Source organism: Chaetodon auriga, chromosome 5 (genome assembly GCF_051107435.1).
Source record: "Chaetodon auriga isolate fChaAug3 chromosome 5, fChaAug3.hap1, whole genome shotgun sequence".
NCBI lineage: Eukaryota > Metazoa > Chordata > Actinopteri > Chaetodontiformes > Chaetodontidae > Chaetodon > Chaetodon auriga.
Window position 1 is genome coordinate 7,394,109 of NC_135078.1, and position 16,087 is coordinate 7,410,195.

The 16,087-nt window shown below is 46.1% G+C and overlaps 1 protein-coding gene across 10 annotated transcripts in view; it reads right to left on the bottom strand.

Annotated features, from left to right (window-relative positions):
* Positions 1-16,087, bottom strand: part of fbrsl1 (fibrosin-like 1) — a 268,866-nt gene that overhangs the window by 40,118 nt on the left and 212,661 nt on the right. The window contains exon 1 of one of the 10 annotated variants that reach the window (XM_076730326.1): positions 15,448-15,783. The exons of the other annotated variants lie outside the window; for them this stretch is intronic. Coding sequence (XP_076586441.1) covers positions 15,448-15,525 — 78 coding nt within the window. The 5' untranslated portion in view covers positions 15,526-15,783. Of the gene's footprint in view, positions 1-15,447; positions 15,784-16,087 lie in introns of those variants that run through there. 10 annotated transcript variants of the gene reach the window in all.

Below are 16,087 nucleotides of genomic sequence, written 5' to 3' on the forward strand. Positions count from 1 at the left end.
TATCTCCAAACAGGAAGAAATCTTGCAGCCAGAGGTTAGGTAAACCCAGACTAAATAAAACCTAATCAGGTTTCCCCCCATCCCATCAAAGCAGGTAAAGCCCTTCCCCTCCCTGGTAGAGATAATTTTTACACAGGCTGGCAGCGCTATCACAACAGCTGTAGCGAGAAAACAAAGAAACCTGTCAAAAGGCTTTGTTGTGGGCTCATGCCTGCAAAGACTGTAATTACAATTTAGCTCTCAGTCATTTGGCGCATGTAAGTTCTTGACAGACTGCTGTAGGCCGACTGTTAAGGTGGCTAATCTTAACGCTTAAATACCACAAACCGAAAACGAGCCAATAAATTTCCTAAATGACATTTTGCTCCTTGAAAAGAAACTAAAAGCAACGGCAACTCAATATCAAAACCAATTTAACGGGCAGACCAAAGGATGATCAATCATACAAAATGACACATACAAGCAGATGAAAATCAACTGAACTCCCCTCCGTGCAGCTGCAGCTCGAAGCGTGTTGTCCTACGCTATGATCATGGCCAATAAAGCAAAGGAAACAAACAGAGCTCATTGTTGTGCATGCGTCATGAGTGAGTCGAACGGCCTGTGCACGGCTACTCTGAGCTGTATTGATGCGACAGGACATGGCACTAAGAGACTTATCAGGTAGCATGAAAGGAAGAAAAAAAAAAAACCTAGAGAGAGTGAGAAAGAGGAGAAGGGAAGCGGGCGAGAGGGCACATATCCTGGCATGGGCGATCGGGCTCTCAATTACCCTGGCCAAACCTGTCTGTCCACAGATCCACACTCAACACACGCACACACACACACACACACCCACAAACACACTGTTAATTTGCTTCCCTGCGTGGTGTTTCATCACCATCACCTTCTTCCTTCACTGCCCCCTCGTCCAATTTTACATTTACTGTCACCTGAAGTCCAATGTTCCCTCTCTTTTCAGGGTTGGAGCGACGTATTTTTTCTTTCGAGCAAAACTCTTTCAAACCAGCTCCACTGTGATGAAGATGATGCCGTTTGTTCTTGTACATAATTATTGTTGAACTGACTAAAGTAACAGTGGTTGTCTTAAGGAAACCCTTGAATGATTCTAATGTCACATTCTGATTTATGATTCGTGTTTTCTGTGTAGAAAAGACAGTTTTAAGCTCACACAATGATCCTGAACACTGACATAAAGAAGCTTATCAGTACTGACATGGTAAAAACACCTATCAGTCAAGCTTTAGCAGGGGCTTGATTTTCCTCTATTCATGTGGGAGTAGCTCGGTGCTTTGATAAACGCTTCTATCAGCACCCACTCAGGGCCCTCAACCACTGCCACCCTTTCATCCCAGACGTCCGCTGCTACTTTAAGAATAAATGCTGCATTAGCCGTGAACAGTGGGCCTACAGCTCCCAGGCTGCAATGGGAGACACCAAATTAATTATCTCCCCTGCATTTGTCCTCGCACCGTTCCAGAAACTTAATGACCTCCCGAGCGGTCGTTTATTATAAGCCGCAGCACTGCTACGCATTCCCAGGGCAGGGAACAGGCAGCGTCTACCTTACCTCCAATTCCCACCCACCACTGCCACCACCGCCTGCTTGTCAGAACAGGTGTGGGCCAGCAAGACTGCAAACCCCCAGCGAGCACGATGGGATATACAGCATGAACGGAAAAGAGAGAAGAAACCTCCCACGCAACTGTCAACCAACAGTTACTCGCCTCAACTGGAGCATCATTAAGATGATAATGAATTCCATAGTGACCGTGTAGAATGGAGTGGTCTTTCCTTGCACGCACCCAAAACACACACAAACCTCTTTATACTTAGCGCCGAGTGCCATTTTCATAGGCACGTATAATGCGTGCGTGTATGTGTGTGTGTACGACAGAGGCTGACAACTCCTGCTCTCTCTCCCCCTAGCAACAGACGCAGGGAAATGAATGCCGAGAGAGGAGCAGGGGGGCTTGAGCTTTGTGTAAAATATTACCCTTCGTCTCGCTTACCGCACCCCACACCACCTCTCCCCCCTCCCCTGGCTGTGCAGCAGTTGCTAGCCCTTATCACGGCTGCCTGTCAGTTTAGTATACAAATTAGCAGTCTATCAGGGGAATGCAGGGGCCTGTTTCATCAGTAGGGAGAAGGGCAGAGGCACGCATTGCATTAAAGTCTCTCGCTGCTGCAGACAGAGAGGGTCACAAATCAACGCCTCAGCAGGCCCACAGCCAGCACTAACCAGATAAGGAGAAATGAAGGAAAAAGGACAAGGCATATTTCACCGGAGAGGATCCAGACCGCCTCAAACTCCCTGCAAGGGCCGGGATGAAGGATGGAGGTGAGCTGGCACGCGGGGTGTAAAGATGGAGGAGGTCGAAAATCACAATTTCAACCTCACAGATTACAGTTACAAAAAGGACAGGAGAAACAGGTATGGAATTAAAAAAAAAAGAGTAAAGAAATCCCATTTAGAAAACGTCAACGACAGAGCCAGAGCAAGTGCTATCAGTTGATTATCAACTAAATTTTGCAGGAAATTAGGGCCGGCACATTCCCACTTTCTCCTGTGAAGTGAACCTGTGCATGTTAATACCAGCAGAGACAAAATGACTGCGAAGGGCTCTCATTAAGTGGCATAATGCAATGAGGCACAGTCTAAATTGTAGCAATAAACGCCGACAGACAAATCATCTCGACCATCGCAATCCATTTAACTCAATTAATGCAACACCAGATCTGAGCTCAGTGGTTTAAAAGCATGCGTGGCTCTCATCCCTTGTCAGGCTTCGGGGAGGTGGGGGGCACCGGGAGAGGGAGTTAATAGTATCTCTTTTAGGGTGAGATAACGGTCAGTTGTGGCACAAACATTGTAGTTTGATTAAGTCCTGCCTGAGACCATGGAAATGGGGAAAGAGGGAGAAGGACAGAGATAAAGGAAGCGGGAGAGGGAAAAACAGAAGCAGGAGATGGCAGTGGCTCCGATCGGCACGGCACAGCTGACTCTGGAAAGGGCGTGGCCTCCTTTATTTTTTAATGTCAAAATGTGTGCTGGCAGCGATAAGAACCGCAGGTAATCTCCCAGTGGAATCAGGGGGCTGTTCGTCATTACTCTCTGGCCCTGATATAGATCAGAGCACCGGTGGCTTCTTCTGGCTCTCCAGGCTTCCGAGATGGCAGATAGCCCTTTAAGACATGGCTCGCTGCTCCCTGATTGGCTGGTCAACAGCCACAACCAAATCCCGGCTCCCTCGGGGCTGCCGCGAGGAGGTATGATAGGATGGGTCACGGAAACTCACTGTCCCCATATCCACATCATCCTTTTGTTGTAAAGCCTTTACCCCATTGTCAGTGTGGGTGGTGGAAAGTAAAAAAAGCCTTTCAGGATGTTATTGTCTGAGAGGCAGGATAACAGACAGGCGGATTATTTCAAAAACAGCTTTCTCCAGAGCTCTCACAATGCGGCACCGTTGTTGCTGTGGAGAGGATCCTGGAGGAGATAATAATAATATTCCTAGTCAGAGCCTTTGCTGCAGTAGAGCTGCCTTCTAACAGAGAGATACACATCATTCTGACTGGCCCGCCGTGACATAATCGCCCTGCGGAGAGCTGCAGGCAAGCTTGGTAGGCAAACCACCTCTCACTGCAGCTTGTTAAGAGAAAGGTGGCTTTAAGCACAGCTCAATAGAAACTCCGATTGAACTTGTTTTCTCTTCACTCCATCTGAACAATGTCTAGGTGAGTCACAGCCCACCTCAGGCTACACAAGTTGCATTCTTCCTTTCTTCCTCTCTCTTAAGCTTGTACTGCGCTTTTGACTTGGATGAATTTGCTAAGAGGGGGAAAAAAAAAAAAAAAAAACAAACTCGACAGGATCTTAAATAATGCAGCGATAAAAAAGCTGTGACCCTTTCTCTTGCCTCAACCCACACACAGCGAATATCTTCTGCAGTGAAAGACAGCACACAAAGAGACGAAAAGGCAGAGCTGGCACCACATGGAAATGTGTGGTAGGCATTGGTTTGCTCCTCTGGGCACGGACACCTTTAATGAGAGGAAAAAATGCGCAGCAAGAGGCAGATCTCACCCGTACTATGCCAGTGATTTTTGAGTAATATGAATCACCTCCCCTCTAACACAAATAAATATTGTTCTAATGCTAGTGGGAGTTAAGGGCTGACTGTGGGTTCAGACAACTATGGGTGATCCAGGCAGAACACCAGCCTCCACACCGGTCATTCCGCATCCCACAGACTCCTGAACCCTACACCATGCACACACTAGATGCCCGTGATCCCTGACCTTTCAGCTTGGGCTCTCTGCTGAGCTCACAGTTTATCGGTGCGATGGGGGGGTGTGAAGTCGTTGATGCCGGTTTAAGTAACAGCGTCTCTCCTTAACTACAACAGCAGGTGAAATGAGGCAAAGGAGAATTCAGGAATTCATCTCAGCATCTTTCTCATGTGTCTGCTGGAACCACAAAAGTCAGCCAGGCTGAGGCTCAGGATCAATAGAGCCACTTGCCCCACAAAGGAATGGGGATTGGGGCAGGAGGTGGCGAGTGGGGGAGTGGAAAACGAAATGGAGCAGGGGAGACTGGCAGCAATTGCCAAATGTCTCCTTGGTCTCACGCCACCATCCCGTTGCCACTTTAAGGCACACTATCCACAGTGCTAGCACAAACAAACACGGTATGCACTATATAAAGGAGCGTCAGACCTCCAAAGCCCCCAGGTCATGTTGGAAAGGGATGTAGCACGTTAAGTGGAATTTACTTTTGATGCAGACATCAGGCCTCAGGTTTCTGGCAGCTGCAACCCAAGCTTCTCCCCGAGGCCTCACTGCAGGGTTGGACAGGACACCCAACGCCCAGGAAGTCACCTTTAGAAATACCTCCACTGCTCAGCTGCCCTTATAAAAGGGGGAGACTGGCAGTGGTGGCTGTTGGAGGTCACTGTTTCCAGCATAAGGAGCTGTTTACAATGGACAGACTTTCATTTCATTACCAAACACAGGGGTGAGATTGCTATTGGAAGAAAAGCGGACATGTTTTTTTTTTTTTTTTTTTTTTGTATTTTCTACCTGCTGGATATAAGCTGCTGCTGAGCTCCGCTCTGTTCGTGGGTTGAGTGTGTTGTGTTCCGAGGTTACAGACGGAATTTAATATAGAACGTGGACCCCAGCTGTCCACAGCACGCCCACTGCTTCGTCACACCAGTGCATCCTTTAGACTTCGATGTCGCCCTTTCACTGACATCTTTATTTCTCTACTTCAATACGTGACAGGGTTTTGACTCTAAACTGAGCTACGACCCCCCTCCCACCCACACACACACACACACACCTCTATGGTGATATGGCATAGAGCTCTTCTGTCACTGACTGTCCAGATGTGTGGCTTAATGTGGGGTGGGTGTGAGTGTATAAATAATCATGATGACATATCAGTGGGATATGCCAGGAGGTTTGCTCTGTACGGGAGGAGGTGATGGAAGGGGTGCTGAGCTAACTGTGCACCTCTAGGGAGTCCAGCGCGAGCTAGTTTAACGCCAACACGACAACTGCAGAGACCTTGTGAGAGAGCTTATGGCTTTAGACTTCACACTTACTGTGTAACATCATTCTAGCACACCACACTGTGACCTGACCTTGACAACGGCCATGTTACTAGTGGTTTTCAGTTACAATGATCAGTCACTGCTGCAACTGCATGGGAAATAGCTATGAACTGCATTGACTTCTAGTGTCACGTACAGTGATGACAGCTCGTCTATACTTGACTTGAGTTCAGATCATCATGGCACACTCATAGCAAGCGACATTTCCAATAATTGTACCATAATAACAAATTCACGTGTTGTACAGTAATTGTCTATTCTGCGAGCTCAGCTTCTTTCATGAGCCCTGGTGAACGGCTGTTATATCTGATAATAACATAACACCTGTGGAGGAATTTGATCCGGCATCCCTCTGAACACAAATCCCTGGACAGAAGAGAAAGGCGGGGTGAGGAGGATATATTTGATGTGTTTGCATTGCTGGAGCAGATTTATGAGTAATCACAGCAGAGAGGACGATTAAAAGTTGTTGGCCATGCCAAGTGTATGCACAGGATCATTTGCTCTGGATTAAAATATAATGAAGCAAGTGAACGCAACTTTGTCTTACATGCAACTCCGTAAATTATTCAAGTGGAAAGAAAAAACAACAGGCAGAGAATATTCCCTGGAGCACTAATACCCTTTTCTGGGCTTGTTCGTGATGGCAACAATGAATATCTTAGCGCTTGTTAAAAGCTTTGTTTTCCTTGGGAGTATGAGCGGACTAAATGAGAAAAAAGGACGCCAAGTCACATGCAGGGGCCACTCATTTTCACTTCCAGTATGTTGCTCTGGTGACAATGTTGGAGTGTGTACATAATGCATTGGATTGATTTTCTCTTTTTTCGTTGCAGAGTAGTGAGGTTAAACAGCTCATTACCACAGCACTGGATCGCCTTAACAAACCAGTTTCCTGTCAATAAAACAAACCTGATAATTACACCCTTAAAATACCTCCTAAATGTTGAGTTGTGTACATTTCTAAAAGGATGCCGGCTCCGGCCTCTGACTGTCTAAGTCATGTTGATGAGAGGTTTAATTAGCTGTGTCATTTAAAAACTTGCACTTGTCCTTCTACGGCAACCTCAATTTCCTTGAACTTCATTTCAACATCTGCACATCCAGAAACATTCAGCCTGGCTCAGGTGGCTCCTGTCTGTATTTGAATAAGAGATATGCAAACAAATGAAGTCAAGGCAGCAGCTTGTGTGCTCAAGCAGCCTTTTCTCACATTTGAGAGAATCTTTGGATTAGCTGGTCCAGGCTCCAGGGCCTTTATACTGCATGCTATTCATCCAGCAGAGAAGGAAAAAAAAAAGTGTTTGCATTTCATATCTGTCAGTGGTAAAGATGTGTGTGGTTGGACAGTAGAGGCCACAGTACACAGAGTTCCAAATGAAGAAGGTGAGCATTATAGCCAGTAGAAGTCAGATGACCTGTTATGTTGTGTTCATGGGAGAAACTGTCAAGAGTATCTTTTCCTTACACTTTTTCTGTCAGTACAATTAAGGATTTAGTTGAGATAAGAGGGTTTAATCCAGTGTTTAAAACTGTGAGGCTTGCACACTAGGGTGATGAAGGATGTGGGGTGTTAGCTCAAGTCATGCCTTATTCAGTCTATTCTTGCTAGTTTCCAGCATACTGGTTGGAGCACAATCAGTGAAAGCATCAAAGCCATTGACAGAGGAACAGGGGCCCACATTTTACCAGCCCTGTTCACTATTACTGTTGTTACTGTTTTTTAAACATGCTCAGGTGCACTGCAGCAGGGGCCGCCCAGCTGGCCTTGTGAACCTGCATGGCATCCCACCCCATGCCACACACCAACGTGTAACTGGAGACTGAGTACGCCTCGCTGCACCCCTGTAATGGCTCTCTGAATACTCAGATCCCCGCCCAGGCCGTCACCCACATCCAAGATTGACAGGACCTTGGCGGGATGCCAGTGCGGGGAGGCAAGAACTTCTGGTACAGTGCCCTTGCACCTACCACAGATCAATACCTCCATACACAATTAGAGTAGCTGAAACAGATGTGCTTACAGGCTTCAGCACTCTACCTACACAACCGACAAATTCTACTTTCAGCTGTTGGTGCTAGCATAGCGGTGCTCCCACAGTACTGGGTCACAGTAGGAGAATGCAGGGTGCATGTGTGGGCCAGTGTGGTGGTGATGGGCCAGTGGAAACAGCTCCCCGGTCTCCCTCTACCTCCTGCTGGGAAACACTTCAACCTGCTTCTCTGACAGTTACACTTGTTCTGTCAGCTCAGCCCACACCCTGTCACTAACAGGTGGCCTGTCCCTCACAGCAAAGTCATTTGCCTTGCACAGCAGTAGTCATGGGTAGCCTCAGCCAAGCTGCATTCAGGTTTCCAGCATTACAACTCAGGCCAAAGAGAGAGGCAGTGGCAGAATGCAGAGGAAAGGGCTGGGGGGAGGAAAGAAGAAAAACCTCCTCCGATCAAATAAATGCCACTGTAAGCACAAGTGACAAGTCTTGTTTGGGGTTGTCCCTGCTCAGGGCCTGAAAGGCCAGCACTGCCTCATCTCCTCAGCTATGTCTGCAAGCAACAGGGGTGGGTGAGAGGGGGAGGAAGAAATGTCTGATTGGTGCCATAGCCAAGAGTGAGAGCAGCCCAATTATATTTCCTATCTCTCAAGCGTGGGCCAGCCCCCTCTGGTAGAGCGAAGCCTCTGCCATCTCTCCTCTCCTCACCTCACCTCTCAAGACACTGCAGATAGATAAATAAATGACAACCCCGCTGGGGCTTGGCCCAGCCGCCCAGAATACATTGCAGAGGCTGGCTGCCTGCCTGTCCGTTTGCCTTCACCTGGCATTACTGCAGATAGACATTTTTCACATTATTATTGTTGCATTGTCTCCGTTGCCCTGTTCACTCGCTGAGTTGTGGTTGATGATGGCGGCAGAGGACCTGAGGAGATTGGAAGGAAATGTCTCTTGTCAAAGTCAGCATAGCCTAGCTTAGCAGAAATTTAACAAGTTCCCTGGGCTCTCTCCATTCACTCTCTGACGGAGCACGGAGCCAGGACATGGCCTGCTGACAGCCCTGGGCATGTCACTGTCACTGACACTTGATAGGCCAGAGAGAGGAGAGGAGAGACGAGAGGCAACAAGGCTCAAGCCCACAAGACTCACACTTAACGACACAGCTCCATATTGCGACTTTGCTATAGCTGTAAAAAACCTATTGTTTGGAAATCTGACTTTATCTAACGTGACACAAATGCATACTGGCCTTAATCATATATAGACAAGTTCCCTGCATTACTCTGCAAATTACTGTCTTTGGGCTGTCACTGTAAAATGCTCACAACTTGACAGAAAGCCAAATATCCCAGGATGTTTGTGTTTTTGCAGTAATTATCAGGTAGAAGCCAGCAGAGAAATACTCGAGCTTAAACTGCATGTGTACCAGCATTTTTCCCCCCACACTCTCACCACTCCCCGACAGTTAAACCCAAAACCAGATGTTGCGGATCAGTGGGGATAAAAAACAAGGCGAATAAAAGTGGAGGACGGAATGGTACGCATTAACTATAATCAAAAAGAAACAAAAAGGAGACCATGATGCTTTAATTACTTCTCACATATAATTTGGTTTTGTGGGGGCAAGCCACGCACTGCCAGGAAAAGAAAGATGAAAAGCAACTTAAATTACATGGAGAGAAAGTGCAGAGGTTTTTTTTTACACATGATCCATCTATTCTCTACAACTGTAGACAAGGCTGATGACTAGCCCCAAAACCTTGCTGTAAATTGTCCATGGAAACAGAACTTAGATGCAGCCACGCTGGATCTAAGTTGTTCCGCATGGCCATGACTTTAAGAAAGGTGTTGTAACACAGTGACTGCAGATGGACAACAAAAAGTCTCAACTGTTTCTCCTTTCAAAAAAAGTGTCTTTTATGAGCACATACGGTCTGTGAGCATCCACATTATAATAATAGTTTTCTGTTGTTTTGCTTAAGTATTCATCATCTGAAATTCCCTTAAATAGTGTGAATTTAATAATTTGTCATGCCGTTCTGCCAAGTAGCTGAGGATATGCGTTATGTTTGGTCACTGGAGAGGGATTGGATGAGGCCTGAGCGAGGTGCTCTATGAATCTACTTCATAGCCGTCCTCTGTTTGCAGAGTCTCTCTTGACTCGCTGGTGTTGCCACAGTGCTAAATTGCACAGCTGTTCCACAATCTGTGGCGGTGTTAATTACCCAAATGTGAGCGGCAGCTCGTCAGTTCCTCACTAACGAAGGGGCCTGCTTTCCAGCAAGGGTGCCGTATGTTTGGCATGTAGGCCCATTTCCACCCAACGCTCCCCAGGCTGTGCACGGACCACCCGACACATCCGCATCCTGGAGAAGACGCATCTAATTAAAGCTCCCGACTCAAATCTGCTTACTAAGGGGGAAAAACACGCGGGCTGGATTAAAAGATGGGGAGAGGGGTGGAGTGGGATGTGGGGCTTTAATGCACTGCGAGTGAAAGGGCTTAGGAGGAAATATGAGAACTTTCAATGGTAAGATCCCAGGCAAGGCTGGAAGGAAACGCTGTGTGAATGTGAGCCGATCAGTCAGCGTTTGTCAGTCTGATCCCTTAGCACTCCCAAAGCCCCAGGCAGAGACAGACAAGCAGGTTGTTTTCTAGAAAAGTGGCTTCTTAACTCTGCTGGTTGGCCCCACTTCCAAGGACATGCACATCAATTCTCAACCATTCGAACACGGACTGACAGAACTCAACAGCCTCTGCACTTAATGATCCAGCCAAAACTGAATAGAAGTATGAATGCAACTTTGGGGATGTTTAACAGCAGCTGCATATAGAAATTTGCCTTTTATCCCTCTCACAGTCACACATGATGACAGTGCATGACAATGAAACCCTCTCCAGTCAGACACTGTAAACCGTTAATGCATCGCACAGTACATCACCCCACTTCTTGCGCGCAATGTTCAAAACAAAGGTGTTAAGATCTCCCCTCATGAATCATACTTGCTGGCTAAAAGCCTAGCTGCAGTGTACCACCCACCTCTGGTTATACATGGAACACCACAGCCTGAAGTAGCACTGGGAGACTACATAATGAATGCATGAAGCTAGGTGTCATGGGGACTCGTATGGTGCACAAAACGATGGGGCAATTAGGCCCACACGACACCTCGGGATGGCGTGATGAAGGACTCCTGGGCTCGTCTCCTCCGCCTCTGTTCCTCTATCATTAAGGATTGAGCAGCCACATCTGGCTAATGGCACGCCTGGGGTTCCTGCTCAAACACTGTGCCACGCCGTGCACATTTAATTACGCCTCATAAAGGTAACAAAAGACACGACCTGCACTTGGGGAAGCACTGTTTGGAAATCGTGAGGGGAGACGGAGAGAGAGAGATGAGGGGAAGGCGAGGAACTGGCCAGCTGCCAGAATTACAGGTTGACCTAGGTCGGCAGCTTCAAAAGAGGGGGAATTCACTCAAGTGTCTCCACCTCTCCTTGAGATGGGTCCCAATGAGCAGGCTGAGAGCAGGAGATGCTCAGTAGCTGAGAATCAAAGGACCTCTAGTTTGTCTCCCCTTCTTCTATTAGATCATGAACTGCACTAGGCGCTGCCGTCAATGGATAATTGCAGAAGGACTGGAGGGATTAAAGGGAGAGCGCTTTTGAAATATGTATGGGATTTAGAAGCTGTTTGAAGTAAAGATGGACTTCTTTGTCAACAATAACAACATCATAGGAGAAAGCCTGTAACAGCGCTGTGGCCTAGCGCGGTGACCCGCTCCACTTCCACCCTGCCTCTCAGGCACCGTGTTGCTCAGCAGCCTCTGCAAAGAGCTCACCACATTCAGCCAAGAGCATGAAACACACATTACCCACTGACTGAGTGACTGGCTGACATATGACTTTCGGTAGCACCTGGAGGTATTCAAAAGACCTTGGATGGCTGCTTTGTGCAGCACACAGTTGACATTTGGAGCTGAGAGAGATTTTTTTTTTTTTGAGAGAAAAAACATGAACAGAGGCACAAGCCTCAGGTCTCTCAGTGAGCAGATGCCCACATTTAGGAAATACCATCACCTATGAAGAGATGAGGGACAAAGAGCCGCGGCTCATTGTCGAAGCAGTCCATTGTCTGGCAGTTTGAGAGCTGGCTAACGCCACAGGAAAGGTCACTGGTCACTTCCATTTGGACCTGCACATAAATCCCCCGCTGTCCGGCACAGTTAATAACACAGCCAGCTCAGCCATGCAATAAAATGGGGAGAAAAAATGTATTTTGTTTTGACAACACCTCCCTGTCCCTTTACAGCCACAAGCCTTGTGCAGCCGTTTGCGTTATTTATAACTTAAATGTTAAAACCAGAGACATCTCTGCAGATTGCATTAAAAGACAAGCCTGCCAAACGCCTCGCTCCACAGCGGCTTCCTCTTCTGTTGAGTCTCCCTCTGCTTTTGGTGTAGAGAGTGTTTTATGGCAAGTCCCTTGTCAGGATTAAGACGTAGATCCAAGTGCCACAGGGACAAGCATAAATTCTCCATCTCCCACTGTGGACCCACAAGTGGTGGAGCTCGGGGAGTGTCCTTGAAGTATGAATAACATCACATGCTATGTGTCATCTGTTATACAGTAATGACATGTCCTCGGAACAATCCACATCTCCTGTGGCCCATAAGTCTGTGAATGAGAGAACTACTTGCTTCCCTGGCAGTGAATTTTGTGAAAGGCCACATACATTACAACAAACGCAGTTCATGTATCCTTCTAGTTTTACGATGATCACTGTATTTGCACCAAGAAATTAATACTACATGTAACGTGCACCGTGGGTGAAGCTGTGTCCACGGACAGACAGAAATCAGATTCAGCACCGGGGAGACATTCATCAGTTTTAATGTTGTGGAGAGGCTATATTCAAGGACCAGGGCTGAACCTGCTCTCTGTCCAGTAAATCAGACGGGAACACCAGGCAAACACGGGGAAAACACTGTCTTGAGTACTATTCTAGCACTGCTGACCTGAAGTGGTCAGCAGTATGTTGTTTTGTGATTCTACAACACAGCTCACTTCCATATTTCTTGGAGTTTCTTGCAGAGGGCAGCTTAAGTCTCAGAGTCTAAGCCAATTTGGATTAGCTCCACATTTTAGACAGGTTCCAGTTGGGATTTACAATACTTTTAGAAGATGTTCCTCCCTAAGCACAGATTTAACCCTAAATGCATCAACAGTATATTTAACTGACATTTTTTCCTTATTTCTCCTATTTTATTTCACAGATTGTTGCATATTAAAAGCTTGACAACACTCCCTTCAAAATAGCTCAGCAGCCTGAAGCATTACTTTACAATACCGACTGATAATATTTGGAGGTTTTAGGCACTGTCGTCACTACTGAGAACATGGTGTTGCATCCAAATGCTTGGCTGTTTTCTTGACTGTCTTTTTAGCTTTTTTTTTTTTCTCCTTCATTTCTGAGTTCATGCACAGATCCAGAATAAATCTCCATTTCTTCTTCTATCTCGTATCCAGGCTTCAGGGGGCACAAGGCATTAGTCTCATGATGCTGGGTTTGTCATGTCTTCCCCAGCTGTGATCTGCCTGAACTCTTACATTACAAATAGCTGGAGGATTTTTCACCCTCTTATCACATTTGCCAAGCAGGCCTGTCTCTTATCAGCTTTCCGCTAGAGATAAATGGGCTTTTGAAGATAGGAATAAGAGAGGTTTTTGCAAGCTAATTCCAGAGCCCCATCTGCAGTAGATTACAGATAGGTGCTGGGGAGCAGAGAAAGATACATATTTTAGTATGTAGGTGGTGGAAGTATCAGGTTGAAGAGTGATTGGTGTTACAATGTCATATACTCTACAAGCCAAAGACATGCAGAACTAACAGGCAATAAGAAGAGATAATGGACTGAGAATATTTTATTGAGACTTCATCACTGACCGCATCAGTTACACTGCTGGTTTTGCGCCAGCCCTGATGAGAACAAAATGACATTTCCAACATAGCTAATCTGGAGCCGCAGCACAGTAAAAGACTGGTGATTGGCAAGCATAACAATGAGTGCAAAGACACATTTCTCTGTGTGCCTTATCAGGAGAAAAGGTTTGGGACATTTAGCAAATAGAGACGGGAATAATTCAAAAATTACTCAGCCACATTTCGCACCCAAATGTAAGTCAATTTTGGCATTAACGCTATCTCCATCTATCTCACTGATAATATTTCTGCAATTTATAAATCAAATGTAATATATTCAACAAAGGATAGACTGAATCACAGCAATAACGTGCCCTGAAAGACACACTATTCAGCCAATGGAGCAAGAGACTATAATAAATAAACCGTATTCTATAACATACTTTTAAACAGAACAAGCGCCTTCAACCAGCGACTGCTTTAAATACTGTGAAATAGATGAGATTCCACTAAATCCAAAAGAGAAAAGTGCCAGTGACTGTGACATGTGAAGACACAGAAAATGCCAGTGTTTGGATATTTCTGCTCTTCACAGACACGCTGTTTAGCCCAGTAGGAATATTAAATATAGCCCAGATTAACGGAGGATAGTGTCACTATTGAACACAACATTTGGAGGTCCCTATGGAAATATTACAGTAATACCCAGGGAGAGCGTAAAGTAGGGCAAATCACTATAAGCTCACAATTGCGACGCGCGTCTGAGCCCCTATAGGATTATTATGGGAGCGTTTTAGCGCGTTCCTCTTAAAGGCATGGACTCATGAAGAACTGATTTCTGGGAGAGCCGTGACAAAGTGGCAGACTTGTGTCATAAGAGTCCTAAGTGTTGAACTAATATTAACAGGCGACATGTGATCCAGCCTGACCTTGATGCCTGAGATTCTTGGGCGCGATGGGATAAGAAAACCTAATTAAACAGCTCCTCCCGTGGTTGTATAAGTCAGACACGGGACAGACTCATCTTGTGTTAATGTCCTGCGTGGTGGATTTAAGAGTGCCTGATAATAGTGTATAGAAGCAATTACAAGACGCCGACCTATAAAACGGCAGATGATTTGAGTTTTAATAAAAGGGGATAAAAGCAACCAGTGTGGTAAATTAAAATCTACCTCAGATTTGTTCTGCTCGCATATTAAAACCCACAGTGCAACAAAATGTTGATAATAATTTCAGCGATTATCTGTTCTTTTTTCCAAAACACCCGCCAGTCTTTACGTTAACTTCATCCGTTTCTACGATCAGCGTGATGGGAAGTCCACATACAATTATGGCAAAGCTTGCAAATGTGACTTGAAGCTATTTTGAAATTAAAAATGGGTAAAGTAAGTTTGGATGTTATTCAAGCCTCCGCTACATCGTCGCGTAGCCGACAGTACGTGCGGGGCGCCTCGCTGGAAAGGAAAATGCGCTTGCCACCGGCGGGGACGAGCTAAAGAGAAAAATCCGAACAACAATGAACATCTTGTGGCAACGATTCCCTTTCGCGTGGTTTTTTAATCGTCGTAGGCTAATATTACACCTGAAAAAGCCTTTAAAGCAACAAAAGCATTGGTGGAATTTCGTGAAACCTTACCGAGTCCAAATGCGCTGAGATCGGTCGCGGAGGATATCCAAATCCACCACACTGGAACACGCATTCATAAAGATATTTAAGCGAGCCTTGTTGGGGTTAAATCCAATTGTTTTTTGGAACAAAAAAAAAAGATTGTTCAAAGGTTACACGATGAGAAAACTCTCAACACAATAACCTGCCGGAACAATAAATCTTCACTAAGGCGATTTCCCTCCGTCTCTCGAAAGAAAAAGCAGCGAGACCTTGAGGAAATAGCAGGAAAATTCAGTTTCTCTTACTTCATTAAAGTTCTGCCGGCAATAATTCGGGATCCTTCGGAGAACACACTGGATCTTTGTCAAGCCAGAGCCGCTCATAGGATTCCAAGTCGGATAGTGAAAGCGCCGATGACAGATCGTCCACAATAGATTCCCCAAAGTATTTGTCGATCTCAAGCAGAAAACGCGACGAAATACATATCCAAGAGCCGTGCGGATGCTTTGTCGTTCATTAGAGAGATCATTTAACGATTATCCACAAGATCCCGGCGCTTTGAGCACGACGGGAAGTCCGAAAAAACGCAGTGCGCTCCGCTCCTGTCCGACCTGCTCTCCGTGCGCAACAGAGAGAGAGACTGGGCTGCGCTGCGCGTCAGCCAGGGTGTGTGTGTGTGTGTGTGTGTGAGAGAGAGAGAGAGAGTGTGTGTGTGGCAGCAGCTGTTGAAAATGAGGACAGGACTAGACCAGAGCAATCAATGTACGAGGGCTTGATCTGATTTGTTAACACTATTCCCGATAATGGACCCAGGATTTTTTCTTTTTTTTTTTTTTTTTTTCATCTATTTCTACCCCTTTGTACTCTTTGAGCGTTTTAGTCTGTTCTATTTTTCGGCAGGCTGAACTGCATTTGCAGGAGAACTGATTCTTCATGCATCCCCTT